The sequence below is a fragment of the Armigeres subalbatus genome, chromosome 1 (assembly GCF_024139115.2).
Source record: "Armigeres subalbatus isolate Guangzhou_Male chromosome 1, GZ_Asu_2, whole genome shotgun sequence".
Classification (NCBI taxonomy): domain Eukaryota; kingdom Metazoa; phylum Arthropoda; class Insecta; order Diptera; family Culicidae; genus Armigeres; species Armigeres subalbatus.
The window spans coordinates 120382298-120401258 of record NC_085139.1 but is presented as its reverse complement, the minus strand read 5'-3'; the positions used below and the strand labels follow the sequence as shown (position 1 = coordinate 120401258).

General features: G+C 39.6%; 2 protein-coding genes and 1 pseudogene across 2 annotated transcripts in view; all 3 read right to left on the bottom strand.

The window, feature by feature from the left end:
• LOC134218289 (uncharacterized) overlaps positions 1–9118 on the bottom strand; it is a 10541-nt pseudogene extending 1423 nt beyond the window's left edge.
• Positions 1–18961, bottom strand: part of LOC134205058 (solute carrier family 22 member 21) — a 217320-nt gene that overhangs the window by 15616 nt on the left and 182743 nt on the right. The window lies entirely within an intron of this gene.
• LOC134218280 (uncharacterized) lies at positions 9115–9988 on the bottom strand. The gene is made up of 2 exons (XM_062697216.1): positions 9549–9988; positions 9115–9296 (listed from the first exon to the last, which is right to left on the bottom strand). Exons 1-2 carry the CDS (start codon positions 9955–9957, stop codon positions 9115–9117), a joined length of 591 nt encoding a protein of 196 aa, XP_062553200.1. The 5' UTR covers positions 9958–9988.

Genomic DNA, 18961 nt, shown 5'->3' with positions numbered 1-18961 from the left:
AGCAAAAGTTCAGAATTTTCTTAAATAAATTTGCAGCATTGCCACACTGCCACCCACTTCTGCTTGTTGGCTCCACTGCATCGAATGTCGAATCGCCTTCTGGAATCCCATGCGCTGCGCGCATCGATCAGCAGCTTTCTGTTTAATAAATTGAACCCGTAAGCCCCCCCCTAGAGCTGATGGTGTAAATATAATGCACTCATAACGATTGATAAGGCAGGGGCTAATGAATTACTTCATTAGATATAAGAAAGCCGCTTCTCAAAGATTCGATCGGGATTCCGCAGACAACGGACCGTTCGGATAATAAATTTAAGAATCCAGAATTTTCTCGATTCTGAATGTGTTGAGATGTTGTTTATCTTAAATGCTATTGAGGAATAAGAGGAAATTTCATTCACAAGTTTATCCATTACCAAACATTATATTTTTGCATCCGTGTCGTCCGAACATTTCGACCGATGGGTGGTTGCTGTAGAAAGTTTCCATTGCATTTATACAATTGATTATTATTTTTCATTGATTTTATACAAAAGAAGGTTGATCCGGCTATCCGATATGAACTTTCTTCAAAGTGCAAACTCAATCGTAACAGCAAGTTTGATAGCGCGGCGGAGGGAGATGATGCACTTAATTTGAACGGATGGAATTACTAACAGCAACCAAGCTATCACGCTAAGCCCGATGCCGCTGAAACAATCCATTTTCGCAATTAACTCTTTCTTTCTATAAAATGCTGGCCCTGAGAAGAACTATTTCCTTTAACAATGCGTCTTTCCAATAACTAATCTTATCCAAACGCTTGTCAGACTTGGTTGAAATTGTCCGACGCCACTTGAGATTTTTCGCCAAGCCTTCACCATTTGCAGCAATTTTCAGCATTGCCACTGCTATCCACGCCTTCCGACTAGAAGGTCATATCAAAATTATATCCTATGTTATTATGTTATACAAAATTTTTATAACAAAATTTGTTAGAAACATGGTGCAGGATGTTGTTAAAATATCAAATTTCTATCAAAACTACACTACTGGAAACAAAAAATATCAAATGAGTACAATTTATCAAAAAAATACATATTTTGTTTGAAATTTATAACAGAATCAGATACAAAATATATTGTTTCGCAGTCGTGATGGGTTTCGAGATTGTGATCAACAATCATAATGTTTTGTTTTCGTCTGAACTATATTTTCGAAAATGAAATAACAAATAACAAATAAGAAAACCTTCTCAAATTATATCAGCGTTGTGATATCTATGGCTGGAGACTTTGCTACATCTATTTTAATTGCCTACTGTTGGGCAATTCGGTGTTAAGATTTTCAAATCATTTTATGATATAATCCTGTTACAACATTTGGAAGATAATGGCTACTGAGAACTAAATTGTATCAAAATAAGTTATAAATATCACAATATGTTAAAACTATGTTAGTAAATGTAACTGGAACGAAGCATACTGATCGAGTGTTGATGTCAAAACAAAATTTGTACTTTGTACACTCTTAATGTGTGTGATTTCCGTGAAGTTCGCATAAATAAAATTATGATAGTGAAGTGAAAAGTAAAAAGTCAAAAGTTAAAAGTGAGATATAAGAAGTTATAAGTGAGAAGTGAAAAGTAAAAAATGAGAATGAGAAGTGCGAAGTGAAATGAGAAATGGCAAGTGAGAAGTGAGAAGTAAGAAGTAAGAAATGAGAAGTGGAAAGTAAGAAATGAGTAGTGAGAAGTTAGAAGTGAGAACTAGTGAAAAGTAGTGAGAAAAGAAAAGTAAGAAGGAAAAAGTGATGTGTGAAATGAGAAGTCAGAAGTGCGAAGTGAGATGTGCGAAGTGAGAAGTGAGATGTGCAAAGTGAGAAATTAATAGTTAGATGTGAGAAGTGCGAAGTGAGTAGTAGGAATGGAGAGGAGAGAAGCGAGATGTGCGAAGAGAAAAGTAAGTAGTGAGAAGTCAGAAGTGATAAGTGCTGTATGAGGAGTAAGAAATGAGTTGTGAGAGGAAGTAATAAGAAGTGAGAAGTAAGTACCGAGGAACGAGAAGGGAGAAACGAGATTGTTTATCTTTTTGCCTTTCTCGTACAACAAAGTTGTACCGAAAGGCTATATGATTGCTTCAAAAAAGAACTTTTGATAGAAGGCCCGGAGACCCATAGCAACAATCAATATGAAACTGGTGATTTTTTCGTGGTTCCAGTTTCGCATGCTCTGAATGATCCACGGTACCCAGTAATGTAATCGGTAATCAGTACGTAGTTTATGAACATTTTTGGTACAAACAATGTTTTTTACATCATAGCAATCTGCAATCTTCAAGTGTCAATCTTTGAAAATAAAGAGTATACTATTAGCCATCTCTTCTTATCTGCAGCATCAACGTGAAACGTTTCTAAAGGAAAAATTCCATATCCATCAATAACACGTTTTATCATTCTTCCCGAAGTGATTCAAACATAATCTTTTTTTCAGCACAAGCAAGTCTAGCGTAAAAATCTGTAGGATTCAAAACTGAATTTTTCCGGCAACTTGGTAGCGCGAAATCCGAAGCTAGTCATTCTGGACAACTTGACCCTGCTTCATGAACACAATCATGAAATATTAAATCAAGCCTAATTGACAGCCTGTATTTTTGCAAAGTATGATGTGGATTTCAAGGCGTACGGCATATTCCTTTCTATTGGTCAACAATCTTGCGAGCGTTCGCTTTTGGTTTCGAATCTCACTGCTGCACTTTCCACGAGAAACGTCAAGATGGCACCAATGTCGATCGGGGTTGGGTAACTTCCTTTATGTTATGGGCCATAGCCCAAGTATGAGTTCCCCTTTGACACTAACGGTTTTTGGACAGAGGAAAACGTCTTTTAATTTTAGGTTCTTTTATGATCAAGCACTAATTCAAGAAAAGGGAAAAAATAGTATTTGTGTCAGATGGGCTTTGTACAACTTCTACACTAGCTTCCGGGATTACAATATCACATGGCAACTTCATGAAAACCTCTATACTATACGCTCGCCTGAATAAAGTTTAACTACGGCCTCCATAAAGATCCCATCCAGATCCCCATTTTCCAGTTTACATTCAATCTTTAAACATGACCATGTTAAGTCCTTTTCAAATTTTATTGGATTTTTTAGTTAGAACGGTTACAGTGATTTGATTTTTGATTTTTCATAATACTGTTTATATAACTAAAGCGACGAACAGCTTTCCGCACGAAACCTATCATGCACTAATTATGCTCAAAGGAGTTAAGAAGTTACATTACATTACAGTTCAAAATCTCCATACGAACAATGTTTGAAACCTATCATTGAGAGCTTAGCGTGAATGAAAAAGTACGAAAATCTCTTACGTTATTAATATTTTCTTGGAGGTTATGGTACAGTTCATTTGTCTAGAACTCAAGTTCTGTAATCCTGTAGAACTTTCTTTAACAAATCTCTAGAAATGTGTTTCTTTGTAAAATATTTCAGAACAAGAGTTTCTTAAAATACTTCACTATTCCATTTACTTCACATCATTTGTCGATGACAAAACACTGAAGAAGCTTTTAAGCAGAAAACGAAATACGCATCTATTGATACAAAGTGAATATGGCGGAAGTAAATGGAATAATGAAGTATTTTAACCTTGTAACTTTTTCCCCCAAGACGCTCAGTATTAATTAATCAAGAATTTCTTCCAAATTATTTTCAATGATTCGAAGATTTTAAATATTATTCAGCTAGATTTCAATGGTAGAGTATACTGAAATAAAATTAACACTGAGATGGATTTTATAATTGAATGTTCAAAGGTAAGATGTACAACTTGAATTCAGACATCTTTTTTTTTTTTTTTTTTTGTCTTTATTTTTGTGATTTTTTATTGGCTAATAAGTTCATCACATGAATTCAGACATCTCAATGGCTAAAGAAAGCTGTAACATATTTGACTTTAGGTATATAAGTACTCGGAAAGATATGGAAACACTGAGCTACCAAACCATTCTTCAGGATGCTTCTTGGAAATGCTGTTTTTTTCACGATGAGAATGCTTAAAATGGAAACCAACTGAAATCCCCAGCTATCTGAATGTAGATGATATTGTTAACTCAGTAGTCTTATCCAATAAAATTCTGTGATAGCTCCTCGATCGATATGAGTACCTCTTCATATTCTTCAGTTTCACATGTGTTAAATTGTTAAACAAAAGTCCGAGTTGCGATGTAGTAAACAAAAATGGTATTGAAGACAGGATTAATTTCACAGATTCCATGTATTGAATGATATGGTCATCAGCGAAGAGTATTTTTTAGATTCGCTGATGGATGACAAAATTAAATATGAAACTTAAACTTCACTAGTTCCTGCTGCAAATTGAAAAATGGTTAGCTTATAGCAAGAATTTGAAAGTCAGAAATAAAAACCAGTTCGAAAGTTGTGTCAGTTGAAAAAAAAAACGTTTGCGTAACTACGCCACATAAGTTGAAAATTTAATGCCATTTTCTCGGACCGTGTAGAATTGACCAAGTCTTCGAAGATCAGTAATGTTTGTTGAAGTATTAGGAACTCTTTGAAACTATGGATATTTTTAGCGGAATGCACTCAAACAGCAACAGGAAAGTTGTTTTGCTCTTGGTGGTGTTTCAATTCTTAGTTCGATGCTAAAGTTGTCCTATCCAGGTCCTTGGGAGTTTACACACCTAATACTAGAATGAGAGCATTGATTATTATTGATGGTAGCAAATTAAGCATCACATCGTAAATTATGTCGTATGCCAAATGCTGCTTTAAAATTATGGAAAAGAGGAGTACCGATCACCAAGCAAAACACCTTTTTCATTAATGCAATTTGTATTTGTATCAACAAACAACAGTTAAGATTTTTCGTTACCAAGCAACATGAAAATCGAGGGGCTCGTATAAAGAAAAAAAAAGCAATGTAATATAAACAATACAAGGGGGAAGCCGATTTTGAAAATCTTTTGGGTACCGTAAGCTTAGTACACTGGAACCATAAAATGAGTACTAATTTGCTCTGACCCCAACATCTTGATTATTATATCTATGGTTATATACCGATCAACTCAGCTCGACGAATTGAGGTGATGTCTGTATGTGTGTATGTATGTATGTGTGTGTGTATGTGCACAGCCTTATGTGCCGACACCTTCCTAAAACAATTTTAAATACTGATGGCAGTGAGATATTGTAAAAACAAGGCCGAATATATTCAATTACTCAACGCAAAGTAATTTAAGCAATCAACATAAATTAAAAATGTTGCATGTAGGAATTGTTGGGTTAATTTACTTTTCATCAATTTAAAAGTTATGTGAAATATCGCATACCCTTATTACGGTTTGGCGAAACCGTCGAAAAAATCTTAGTCAGATTTACTTAACTGGAGCGCGGTGGATTGACATGTTCAAACGTGCTCACATATTGGACAGTGTACGATATAGCGATATAGTATCATCATTCTTGATCGTAAATTGTGCCGTCCAACTGCAAATCACTGTTTTTGGATGTTTCTGCATACATTTTTGCATATAAACTTCCAACGAGTTTAGCACTGCCCAAACGTTCAGGGCATCAAATAGAACCGAATAAGAGGGCCCACCGCGGCCCATCAAAAATTTGAAAAAGTGTTTTTTGAGCCACCCTAACGTATATAGGTGTATTGTTCTAAAGGGGTTTTGTTGCCCAGTATCAAAAACAGAGAGAACATGATTTTGTTCTTACCAATATAAACTTGAAAGGAAATATTGATATTGGGGTCTGAGTGGTTCGGAAAAAGAAGAGCCGGTCCGTAGGGGTAATGATTCTTTTGGGAAAAGGGAATTTAATTCAAAGCCCAGTTGAAAGAAAGAGAAAAATATTGATTGATTGATTTTTAAGAGTATACTTAAAATCAAAGAGTAATACAAGCGGTAGCTGTTAATACAGAATACAGATTTTTAAGTGAATGTTTTCACAACTCCGTTGGTTTAGTAGTATCATGCATTATGAAACATTTGGGACTTGTTGAACATTACTCTGTGAGACAGCAATGGTCAAGTTTAGGTGTAAAGAAAGGGAGCAGGACTTAGAGATACTCATTTTATACAAAAGATATATGAATTAATACATTAGTAAATTGAAGTAGCCACTTGAATGTGTGCTCGAAATAAGAGAGTTTTAGAGAGTGGAAAGAGAACAGAATTTTTCCAAGAGAATTTCAAAGGGGACTTCCAAAAAAAGGGGGCAAAGTTTCGTAAAGTATGGAAGTCCAATATTAAGGCTGAATTAGGTAATCTATGACAAGAAATTAAATAACTGTTGAAAAAATTTGGAATAAAAGGAAGATGTTTCGGAATTTATGGATTTTTCAAATAAGCTGATTAAGCATTTCGTGCAAAAGAACTTTAGGGAGCATCCATAAAGAATGCAAAGTTGAGTAATGAATGGAAGCTAAAAAATTGAGGATATTTACGAAGTTGAAATTAAAACCACATAGTCTGAACAGATAAATGTGGGATGAGGAAAATGGTTACGTCATTTAAGGATTCTCGGAACTTTCGTGGGGTCCAAAGTCCAGTCTGATGCAATTCATGAAATCATTATGAAATTCAGAACTCGGATTGACTATAAATACCGTGCACTTTTCCAAGCTCGGGGTCAGTCCCAAATATTCAGCAGCACCTTTATTGGAATTCGGCGCTTTCTAGGTTTCCCTAGCCGGCCTACCGAACACTCCAATTGAATCAGGGTTGTCCTTTAGACACCTCGACACTCGTGACTAGTGCACGAATCGAGATCTCAGTTTAAATTAATTAACATTTTGAAAAAACATAAGTGAACAGTTAAATAGTCCGTCGCGGTAAAATCGAAAAATCGGTGTTAGAGTCTCAGAATAAGTATCGATAAACAAAAAGTGTTAGTATCTCTGGGAAAGACATTGTCATACGGGAAATAGTGCAAAAGTTTTTCAAAGGAAAATATTCGAGTTTATAATTATACGAAAAGTGTTAATTGTAATAATTGTAATAAATAAGTGCTAAAATGTAAAAGAAGTTTATAATTGTACAAACAAGTGATACATAAATAATAAAGTTTTATTCTAACCGTAGTTGAGTGTTTGAACTAGAAAAACCGAAAGACCAGTGCCGCGCCTTCGGCATAGAACGCTTAACACATCTTGGAACGGTGATTATTAACATTTGAGCGTGAACAATTCATCGTAAAAAAAGAAGTTCGCTTCATATGCAGCGATTCCACGGGAAAAGAATAGAGTTGAAAAAAAAGTTGTCCAATTTTGCTCAAAATCACTTGGTATGTTCTTCATCGAAAATAATTAGACCCGTATTTTTTTATTTTTTTATTAGGGTGACCATGTTCGATATAGGGTTACCAGAAAAATCGCTATTTTTGGAAATTTTTTATTTATAAAAAATCATAACTTTTGAACCACTGGATCGATTTGCAATATTTTTTTATGGATAGAAAGCTTACTACTTCTAGTTTTTACTGAGTCTGAGAGTCTGAGAGAATCTTAGCTCTGCTATATTGAGGAATAGTAGCTCAAATCTCAAAGCTTTAGACTACAAGCAATGGTTTTCTCTGATTACCTTCAATTAAAACTCAGCATTTAATTTGATTATTTTTATTTTTCATAATTCATCAAAAAAAATATTACATAGCAAAATTCTTACAATTTAACACACTTTTCTTCATCTGAAAACGAAAACCGTTTCACGATAATGTAATTTTCATTTTGTGGCTTAAAGTAATGAAACGATTGTGTCCCAGAGATTTGTTTTACACGAGTATAACGGTTCTTTATTTTCTTTTCCATTGTATTGTAATCTTTTAAACTCGTAATATATTTTGGAATCTACTTAAGAAACAGCCCAAGAGTAAAGTTCGTATGCAGTTGTAATATGATGGCCTTGTAAACTTGCTTTTGAAGCGTTTCGCTTTAGAACACCTCCTAAAGCGTCACAAGGCCCTTTTCCATGGCAAGTGGCAAAAGTTCCACTCTGCTTTAAGACCGAAGTCTTTGTACATGTGGCACAAATTGATAGCAGTCATCTTATTTTGTATTGACTGCCTGATCCATCAGAAAAAAAATGGATATTTTTCAGGTAAGGTAGCTTTTTTAATGAAATTCACACAATTTGTTATAAACAGCCGAACGGCAACATGGTTATGTTTAGTAAATTCTGCGATTGCTATGAAGCTTGTAAACTTTTAATTTTGTGCTTAATCCTTATAATATATGACAAAAGGATGGATTGTACATTGAGCGTTTGTCCAATGAAAACCTTGTATAGCGTCCTGAATAACAAAAGAGTAATTTTCAGCGAAGTCAGCAATTATAATGCAATCAATTGCCTCCCAATTTAGTTTTAAGTTGTTATAAGTAGTTTCCTTGTTGCTCTGCAATAAAACTATGCGGAGATAATTCGCTTAATTTTTCAATTTTTTTTTCCACAAACTCTTCTGCATCCATTTGCATTGAATTTAAATGACAACGATCTGTTTCCTTTTATTGTTCAAATTCTAAGGAATCAATATTTTCAAGAAAATTCATCAGGTCATTCTCCAGTGTCTGCGTACCTGGGCAATGATCACAGGTTTTCAACCAACATTTCTCTGAAGGATTTTCACAAAGTATTTTAAAAAACAAGTTATGATACGTTTTTAAATGGTTATGAATAAGTTTCTTGTCCTTAAGGGTTTTAAACATTAATTTAACATTCTGATGATAAATGCATACGCAGACAGTATGCGTTCCACTTGAACCAGCTAGAATACAATTGGGCAGCTGCTGGAAAACATTGAAAATCCAATTTTAAAAGTAAAATATTGCTCTTTGAAAATTGAATAAATTTCACGAAGGTTACATAAAAGTAACCTGCGCTGTACATGCACTTTATCTCCTGCCATATTTTCAATAACGAAATCCCTTTTCCCAGGACATGCTCTGCTTATCTCGTCACTATTATAAAAGTCCCTAACTACAGTTAGAGTATCATCGCTCAAAGACAACATATTTCCTCTGGTCTCCGGTGTGCTCATAAAACCTTTTTCAACCTGTAATTTCTTTGCACGTTGAGCATTTCGTTGCGAAACACCGAATTCTTGCATCATTTTGTATGCAGTCCAGAATTTGGGAAGGAAGTTAGAATCCTATATCGATCGTTTCTGTCAGATATTTCATCAAATTTTGCCTTCATTTGTTGAAGAATTTCCTGACCGTCTCCGGGTTTCTGGGCACCAGCGCTACCAATTGATTCAGCACTCGTTGATTCCAAAGAAAACAAAGATTCTGAAAACAAGATGGAAAAATAACTATTAGTTAGGAGCATGTTTCTTCATATAATGTAATACATATTGTATTCGATTATTCTATTTTGTTGCATGATAGGCAACTGCTCTACAAATTGAGCTACTAGGTCGGATTAGGTAAGATTATACGGAACTGATGTTTTTTCAATTTTCTGAATAATCGAGTACAACTAGTATAACGTAGCAAATCATGATGTCTGAATGAACAAAAAGAAGAGATTATTCTACTTACCAACACTAGGAACAGCGTCAATTTCCGATGATCCAGCGGCATTGGGATCGATTATTTCGAAACCACCATTATTGATGTTTGCTGGTGCGGCGAAATTGTTCACTCTAGATGGTCCCGCCACGGCGAAATTATTGGTGTCTGATGGTCCGGCAACGGCGAGATCATCAAGTTTCGATGGTTCAGAAACGGTGAGTTCTTGATTTTCACATTCTATATTAACTGCACTTGGAGCTGCTGGCTCGTTTCCTTTCTTGATAATGCGATAAAGTCGGCAATAGCAGGTATTACAAATGTGGGAACAGCTTTTATCCAATTTTATTCTCCTTTCCGCTGCATAATCATACAGTTTAGGAGTAAGTTTCCTGTAACAATTACTCCAAACATGGCAATTTGAGCATTCGTGCTTCATTGTATTAAACGTTTCTTCAGTAAGGCAACTGGACAATGTCACTGATTTTCTTGACTGACATATACTTTATCTTATAGACCACTTTAAATAGTCCCTTTGGGTATCATTTAGGTAGAGTGAACAAGGAAAAGGAGACAGATGAATCATAATAAAAAAGAAAATGAACAATTGAACAATGAATTACCTGCATCAAAATATTGAAAACATATAAACAAAGCAGGTAACCTATTGTATGGATCGCTGAAAACCAACCTTTTGAAAAACGACATATTGCTTTGCCGATTTTGGAGAATGAAGTCATCAATAACAACACCAGACTATTCCGATTGAATTATTTTCAACTATTGCGATTCGTAAATTCTTCTAATAAACGAGACCAAACAAACACTCTTGAATAACATTTTCATACTTTTGATTTAATTTGAGCTATTTGAAATAGTGGAGAATAACGTTCATTCCATGTGTGTATGGGCAGAAAACATGAAATTTTCAAAAAAATGTGACTTAAAAACGGCTCGATGAACATTTCTAATTTTTTCATATGTTATGTAAAAATATTTAAATTTTCATAAAAAAATATAAATAGTAGTTTGTGCAACTAGTTAGAAAAGATGATTTTTCAGCACGAGTTGTACGTTTATCCAACGAGGCTTGCCGAGTTGGATAAATACTACGAGTGCTGAAAAAATCGAGTTTTGCAACGAGTTGCACACGCTATTTTTTGCAATGACGAAAAATGGGCTTTAATATGATAAATCTTCACCAAAATTGTACAATCGAATTTACTCCACATGATCATTCATGCCAATAAATTATGTTGCGGCAGAGAACAATAAGATTCCATCTTATCGTGCCAAATTGCATTGCTTGAAAAGCTATGAAGCGATGGATGCAATTGCCTTTGGAAAATTGTGATGTTATGTCCAACAAAACAATTTCATTTATTACGAGACGCTTAGAGTACACTATTTAAACACTCACCCAAACTAATTCAGCTAAATGTAGTCATGTAACTACTGTCCCAATGTTGGTTTTTCATTATAGCATCTAAATGAGTGTTATAATGAATATTATGCAACCCATTTGAGTTGCATAATGGTCATTAAAGCACCCATTCTGTTGGTATGGAAAAGTAGGCCGTTTTATCACTCAAATGACAATTGTAAACCCGGTTTTATGATAAGGAATTGCAAAAAATATATAGTCGTTGTGGTCCAACATTTAAAAAATCTTAAAAAACGAATATTTTGACCATTTTGGCAAATTTGAGTACACAAATACATCAAACCAAAATTTTTAGTAGAACTAGAAGTAATAAGCTTTCTATCCATAAAAAAATATTGCAAATCGATCCAGTGGTTCAAAAGTTATGATTTTTAAAAATAAAATATTCGAAAAATAGCGATTTTTCTGGTAACTCTATATCGAACATGGTCACCCTAATAAAAAATAAAAATACGGGTCTAATTATTTTTGATGAAGAACATACCAAGCGATTTTGAGCAAAATTGGACCTTTTTTATCAACTCTATGCTTTTCCCGTGGAATCGCTGTAAGTGTGTATGTGTATAAATTTTGTAGACACACTTTTTGAAACTTACGCATTATATGATTTATTCGCAACAAGTTACATTCGACGGGGAATGCGGTCCCATTGTTTGCTATTGAAAATTGGCTCGATCGGACATGGCTTTTCGGATGTATTGAAAAATCATTGTTTTTTCCCAAGGGTCCCCCCTTGGAAAAAAAATTCAAAACCAGAAAAAAAATTTCCGAAAATGAAGGCGATGCATTTTAACTAATGCCACAACATGCAAAAAGATCCAAAAATGTGATCTATTCTCCTAAAGAGATTTTTGACCTTTCTAATGTGATTCTTTCAATATATTTTATAATGTACGAGAAAGGCATCATCACTGCTAGGTGGATAAATCTGTTTTTTTTACTTTTTCCTTCTTATGTCTTCCTTCTCCTTTCTGTCTTATATCTCTCCACTAACTTCTCACTACTCAACAGCTCGCTTCCCATCTCCTAGTAATTATCTCTCACAGCAAGGGGTGTGAACCTTGTTTCTGTTTTTCTCACTACTCACATCCTACATCTCACTTCACAACTATCATTTCTTACCTTCACTTCTCAAGTCTCACTTTTAACTAATTACATGTTGCTGCGCACATCTCACTACTCAATTCTCACTTGCGTTTCCCAGTTTTCACTTCTAACTGCTCTGTACTTATTTCGAACATCTCATTTCTGACTTCTCAGTTCCCGCTGTTTACCATTCTCTTCGTACATCTTACTTCACTTAATAAGGAAACAAATTTTAACTTACATTGTTGTGAAAACTCATGTGTGAATATGTACATTATGTGGAAGATATTGATTTGGAAAATGTATTGGAGGTAACCACTTTCCCTTCGATGGGACTCGAACCCATGATCCTACAGTACGCTAGACTGGTGCTTTAACCAACTAAGCTACATTGTAAATTAATGTCTAAGTCGGGTGGTTTAATCCCCGGAAATAGGCAATTAACTTTGATTGAGATTTTAACTGTTTGGTCAAACGGTATTGGGCCAAATATAAATGTGTTTCTTATCTCGATACCTCCCTAACTAATATAAGGCCGTAACAAATATTTAATTAGAAATGTGACTGACTGGTCTAAAGTGGGTTATTAAAAAATAAATATTAAAATACCTATCTAAAAACTCCTCGGATTTGTCAAAGAACGTTTTGAAAATCCTCAAAATTATCCATTTTTTTTGTTGCTCCCACAAAATATTATTTTTGGCAAAAAACTGACTACATACTTACACACTACAACTCCCTCTAAAAAAGAGAGAGATTTTTTCACAACCGTCGTCGGGGGTGGCAATGGGTTACTGTTTCAACTATGTAAATACATACATATAATGCTTGTAGAATAGGTTGAAAATATCTGAGGGAAAGAAAATATCCCAAGTGAAAAAAAACACTTTTTTTTAGCCATTTCGTTATCCTACTTTCAGACTGTCCGTAAGAGCGATGACTCATTTTCAGTCACTAGACCCATTTTTGCCCCACAATGACGATATGAAAAATAATGTTTTATATCCAATGTTTTTAGCCTTTCTCGTATACTAAGTATACGGTAATATGATCGCTCCAAAAACAAACTTTTTATAGAAGGCCCGGAGACCCATAGTGTTATATACCAATCGACTCAGTTCGACGAATTGAGGTGATGTCTGTGTGTGTGTGTGTGTGTGTGTGTGTGTGTGTGTTTTTTTTTTTTTTTTTTTTTTTTTATAGAGGGATGAAGGCAAATCTGCTTACAGACACCTGAAATTATCACTCAGGGAGTGGGGTTTGCGCGGTCGGCAGAAGGCCGGCCCGCCGGGCCCACTAAACCCACCCAAGTAACAGAAGGTTACTTGAGTTACCCTCTCTTCACATGCCCTGTTCCCCCCGGGACTTACTGGATGTCAATACTTCGGAGGGGGGCTGTGCTCATGCACTTCACGTGTTCAGCCTCTAGCTAGCACAGCTAGTTCGCTACATTTTCTCATCGAAGCATTTTTTATTCGGTTTGCGCGTCTCTTAATCTTTGACGCTCACTGTCTCTCTTCCTCATGCCATTCAGCACCACTGTATCTTTGAGCCATTTAGCTCTCGACGTGTTCGCAGTCTACTCAGATAGTCCCCGGCGGCGAATCTATCCTACTCCGACGGGAAGTCCCCCGGCGGCGAGAGCTTCCCCGAAAACCGACGACCCGTGGAAGTTTATTGCGTGTCCAACACTAATGTCTCACCTAGATAGTCCGAGGCACTTTCTCACTTCAACGGGAAACCGGTTGGGTGCCAAAGTCGGTCCAGAGATTCCGGGTGGAGCATAACGTCCGGTTCACTGGCGCTTCGACTACCCAAAACCGATTATTCGACGCGTCGCGAACTACTCAGCATAGTCCCCGGCGGTGGATCTAGCCTACTCCGACTAGAAGCTTCCCGGTAGCGGAAACTCTCCTGAACGGAACTTTTGTTAACATTGAGCCGTTCGGCTCCCAGCATAGTTTCCTTGACTTTTTGCTGCACTTTTCGTTGAGCCATTTAGCTCCCAGCTAAATCGCGGGCTACTCGGATGATCCCCGGCGGCAGATCTATCCTACTCCGACAGGGGAGTTCCCGACGTTGGAATTTCCCTCGGAACCGACGACTCGCTTCTGTGTAAGACTTGTTTTTACCACTTTTTAACATTTCTGGTGTTTTCCAGATCAGCGCAGGACGGGAGGCCTTTCTTACTTCAGCGAGTGACCGGTCCGAGTGCCGAAGTCGATCCAGAGATTCCGGTGGAGCATAGCGTCCGGTTCAATGGTGCTCCGACGACCCGAAAACCAGTTCTACCAACGCGTCACGTTCTACTCGGCCTAGTCCCCGACGATGGATCTAGCCTACTCCGACTAGAGGCTCCCCGGCGGCGGAAACTCATTGATATTAATCTTCTGTATTCTTGAGCCATTGAGCTCCCAACTGGATCGCGATTTACTCAGATAGTCCCCGGCGGCGGATCTATCCTACACCGACAGGAAGTTCCCCGACGACGGAAGCTTCCCCGTGACCGACCGACCGATTATGATCGCTTCAGACACCCTCTGGTCTTCACGCCATTTTCGTTGCAGCGATTTCATGATCTGCGTTACCACTCTTCCTATTTCGTTCCACGTATTCTCATTCTTGCACATTTCTTGCACGATGTTCTCGGGGTTTATATTACTAGCGCTGCCTACTGAGAGCACACTTCGCTCTGTCCTGAATCGAGGACAGTCGAAGAACACGTGCTCCGGTGTCTCCTCGCAGTTCGGGCAGGCCGGGCAAAGGGGGGACTCTGCGTGTCCGAATCTGTGCAGATACTTCCTGAAACATCCATGGCCCGACAGGAATTGTGTCAGGAAGAAGTTGACTTCCCCGTGTTTTCTGTCCACCCACAGCGACAGGTTCGGAATGAGCCGATATGTCCACCTTCCTTTCGAACTACTGTCCCAAGCCAGCTGCCACTTCCTCATCGAATCGGCTCTCGCAATCATGCGAGCACCAACCGTTCCTCGCAGTCTGTAGCACTCACAGTCCTCCTCCAATAAGATGTTTATGGGAGTCATTCCTACTATGGCACAGACCGCATCCATCGATATGGTACGGTATGCACTTGCCACTCTCATGGCCATCAGCCTATAGGTGCTATTGAGCCGAGTAAGGTTCCTCCTCGTGATTTCACCAGCCGCCCAGACAGGAGCTCCGTATCTGAGAATTGACGTAGATACGCTGGCCAGGAGTCTTCTCTTACTGCTACTAATCGCGGAACTGTTTGACATGATTCTGGTCAAAGCTGTGATCGCTTTAGTTGCCTTCTCGCAAGCATAATCAACGTGGCTATTGAAATTGAGCCGGTCGTCGATCATTACCCCGAGGTGCTTTACCTCTCGTTTTGAGGCGATGGTGGCTTCTCCGGCCGTAATCGTACTATGCTGTACTGCTTTTCGGTTGCTGATCATCATCACTTCGGTTTTGTGATGGGCCAATGCCAGCTTTTTCCCGCACATCCAGTTTTCGATTATTTCTATCGCCTGCCCTGCTCGTACTTCTACCTCTTCTATTGTTTCACCTAATACCATGAGAGCCACGTCGTCCGCAAACCCAACGATCTTCACACCTCTTGGTAGTGTTAGCTGCAACAGCCCATCGTACATCGCGTTCCACAACGTCGGCCCCAGAATGGAGCCTTGGGGAACACCCGCTGTTATGCCTATTCTCTTCAGGCCTTCGTGTGTTTCGTAGACCAACGTCCTATTCTCGAAGTAACTCTTCAGGATTTTACACAGATACCCTGGAACCCTCATCCTGTGTAGGAAGCGGGCTATTGCTTCCCAGCTGGCACTGTTGAACGCATTTTTCACGTCTAAGGTTACCACAGCGCAGTAGCGGTTTCCTCTCCTCTTTTCCTTCTTGGCTGCTTCAGCTGCATCGACGACTATCCAGATGGCGTCAACTGTGGACCTGCTCTTCCGAATCCCGAACTGCATGCTTGATAATCCGTTTGCACCTTCTGTGTGGATCGCCAGTCTGTTAAGGATGACTCTCTCAAGGAGTTTTCCGACCGTGTCTAGCAGGCAATAGGCCTGTAGGCCGATGGATCTCCGGTGGCTTTACCCGGCTTCGGCAACAGTACTAACTTTTGCCGCTTCCAGCACTCGGGAAAGTTTCCTTCGTCTATGCAATTCTGCAATGTGGTACGAAACATGTCCGGGTTGACCTGGATCGCCGTTTTCAAGACCAGATTGGGGATGCCATCTAGTCCCGGAGCCTTATTAGTTTTTAGGCTTTTTGCTGCCGTAACCAGTTTATGGTTAGTGACACGGGCTTCGTCTCTACTGGTGTTGGCCTCACCATACGGTGTGGGAGGCCAGACTGATGATTCGTGATGCGGAAACAGTCCCTCAATAATTGTTTTGAGATTTTCTGGGCTCCTCTCTAGCGGTATCGCTGGGCCTTTAATCTTAGCCATAGCGACCCTGTATGCATCCCCCCATGGGTTAGCATCCGCGTTGTGGCAGAGCTCTTTCATGCAAGCTGCGAGCCTAATTTCTTTTTTGAGAACGCCTTTAGCCGCCCTAAACACTGGTTTGCAGTCTTCTCTTTCTACATCGCTGCGGGCTCTCTGCATCCTCCTCCTTGTTTGAAAACAGCTGCGACAGAGTTTGGCGATCGTTTAATTCCACCAATAGATTGGCCTACGAGTATATCGTGGCCGTACCTTTCTCGGCATGGTTACATCGCGACTCGGGTCAATACTGCAACCAGCTCGTCTGGACTCAGATTTTGCAAATTGCGCTCGAATCGCATTGCTTCCCCAAACACATCCTTGTCAAAGGTTTCTGGCTTCCACTTTCGCTCCTTGATACTGCTCTCGCATGGTTCCGAATGTACCCTACCTCCGACACAATATAGGACTGCTTGATGGTCGCTATGCGTATAGTCCTCGCAGACTCTCCAGTTCGTGTTCCTTGCTAAGGCAGGACTGCAGAAGGTAACATCAATGATGGACTCTCTGCCATCCCTTCGATATGTGCTCGTCGAACCTTCATTAATCAAGTCTACATTGAGCCTGGCAAATGCTTCTAGTAGACTCCAACCTCTAGGGTTAGTGCAACGACTGCCCCACTCTACTGCCCAGGCGTTGAAGTCCCCAGCAATGACGACTGGCCTCCTGTCGATAAGTTCCTCTGCTACCTTATCCAGCATCCGGTTGAACTGATCAATCGTCCAACGTGGCGGTGCGTAGCAGCTACATATATAGATTCCGTTAACTTTGGCGATCACGAAGCCTTCAGCTGCGCGATACACAATTTCTTGGTATGGGTATCTTCCTACCGTACATATAGCGGCGGTTCCTGCTTCATCCGCTACCCAATTACCGTTTCCTGGTGGGATCCGGTATGGATCAGAGATGATTGCAACGTCGCATTTCGAATCCTCGCAGATTGCCACAGCAGGTGCTGCGCAGTATCACAGTGGTTGAGGTTAATTTGTATTACCTCCACTGTAATTTACTTGACATCGCCTGTTTGAACGCTGGACATTTTTGACCACCAGTAACATGGTCTCTGCGCTCATCGCTTCTACAGATCTGGCATTTCGGTGGCTTTTTGCAGCTTTGTGCCTTATGACCTTCTTCACCGCATCTTCTACAAAGTTTTGACCTATCAGGGCCCTTGCAGTTCCGTGCCAGGTGGCCAAACTCTTGGCACCTGAAGCACACCTCTGGTTGCTGAGAGAGGCTCAACGAACACACCGACCAACCGACTTTTATTCTGCCGATTCGCAGTGCTTTGTCAGCAGCATCTGCCGGAAGTTTTATAGCAGCGATCTGCGTGCCTGATGGACCCTTTTTAGTCGGATTGTTATGTCAACATCGCCCAACTCGAGTTGCTCCTTCATTGCGGTAGTTACCTCGTCCGCCGTGGTAATTTCATCCAGGTCCACACATTGGAGGCACGCTTCAGGCGTCATCGCTCTCACCTGTGCCTTATCGCCAACCACCTTCTCCGTTAGCTCCTTATATGATGAGCTCTTATTCTTGGAGTCCTTTTTCAGTTCAAAGATCATGTCACCCGCCCGTGTGCGCCTGATTCTCTGTACATCTGCGCCAAAGTCCTTCAATTCCGGAGCTGTCCTTATTGTTCGCAGGACCTCCAAATACCCTTCCTCGCTAGTCTTCACCACCAGTGCTTCGCCCTTCTTCTTCACGCTTCTCTTGGTGATTTTTTGCCGCTCATCTATTTTGCTGCGGCTCTTTTTCGTCTTCTTTTGGACCACCTGCCAGGGGGTCCCTAAGTTGCCGTCACCGGCTTGGTCCGGCTGTGCGGGCAACCATTTGTTTGCGTAGAGCCTCCCTTTGTTTTTGAGCCTCCTGGTCGCTTGTCTCCTGGCGATGATTTGTGCCTCTTAGGCACAGAGACCGGTATGTTTTCCGGTCGCTCTAGCTTATTTTCTCCGTTATTGCTAAGTCCTCCAGGGATCAATGCAGGTGTTTCCTGTAATGGCGCCGCTGATAAAGGGCGTTTTTGGCTGTAGCCAGTTCGCTCTCGGCATTTTCTGCCCTCTGCGTCAGATTATTCCAATCTGTCATTGCTGACCTGAGGGCTTTTCGGATCTTTAACACCAGCTCTTTGATATCCTTGTGCACGTTGTGTTTCTTATCGACGAACTCGTGGAGCTCTTCTGCCCATTTCTTTGCGATAAGAACCTTCGGCTGTTGTTGGGCCATTGTTCCACCCATGGCTCGTGGGCAACTGCTGTTGCGATTTGTCGCGTTGTTGCTTCTGCTCCTTTATCTGCTGATGCTCGCTTTTATGATCTTGGCTGCTCACTCTAGTGGTTTTTCGCTGTAGTACCTCTCGATGCTGTGCTTCTTCTTCTTCTTCTCTGGTTTGCTGAGACGGGGACCTCGTCGGCCCGCTTTTTGGCGAAC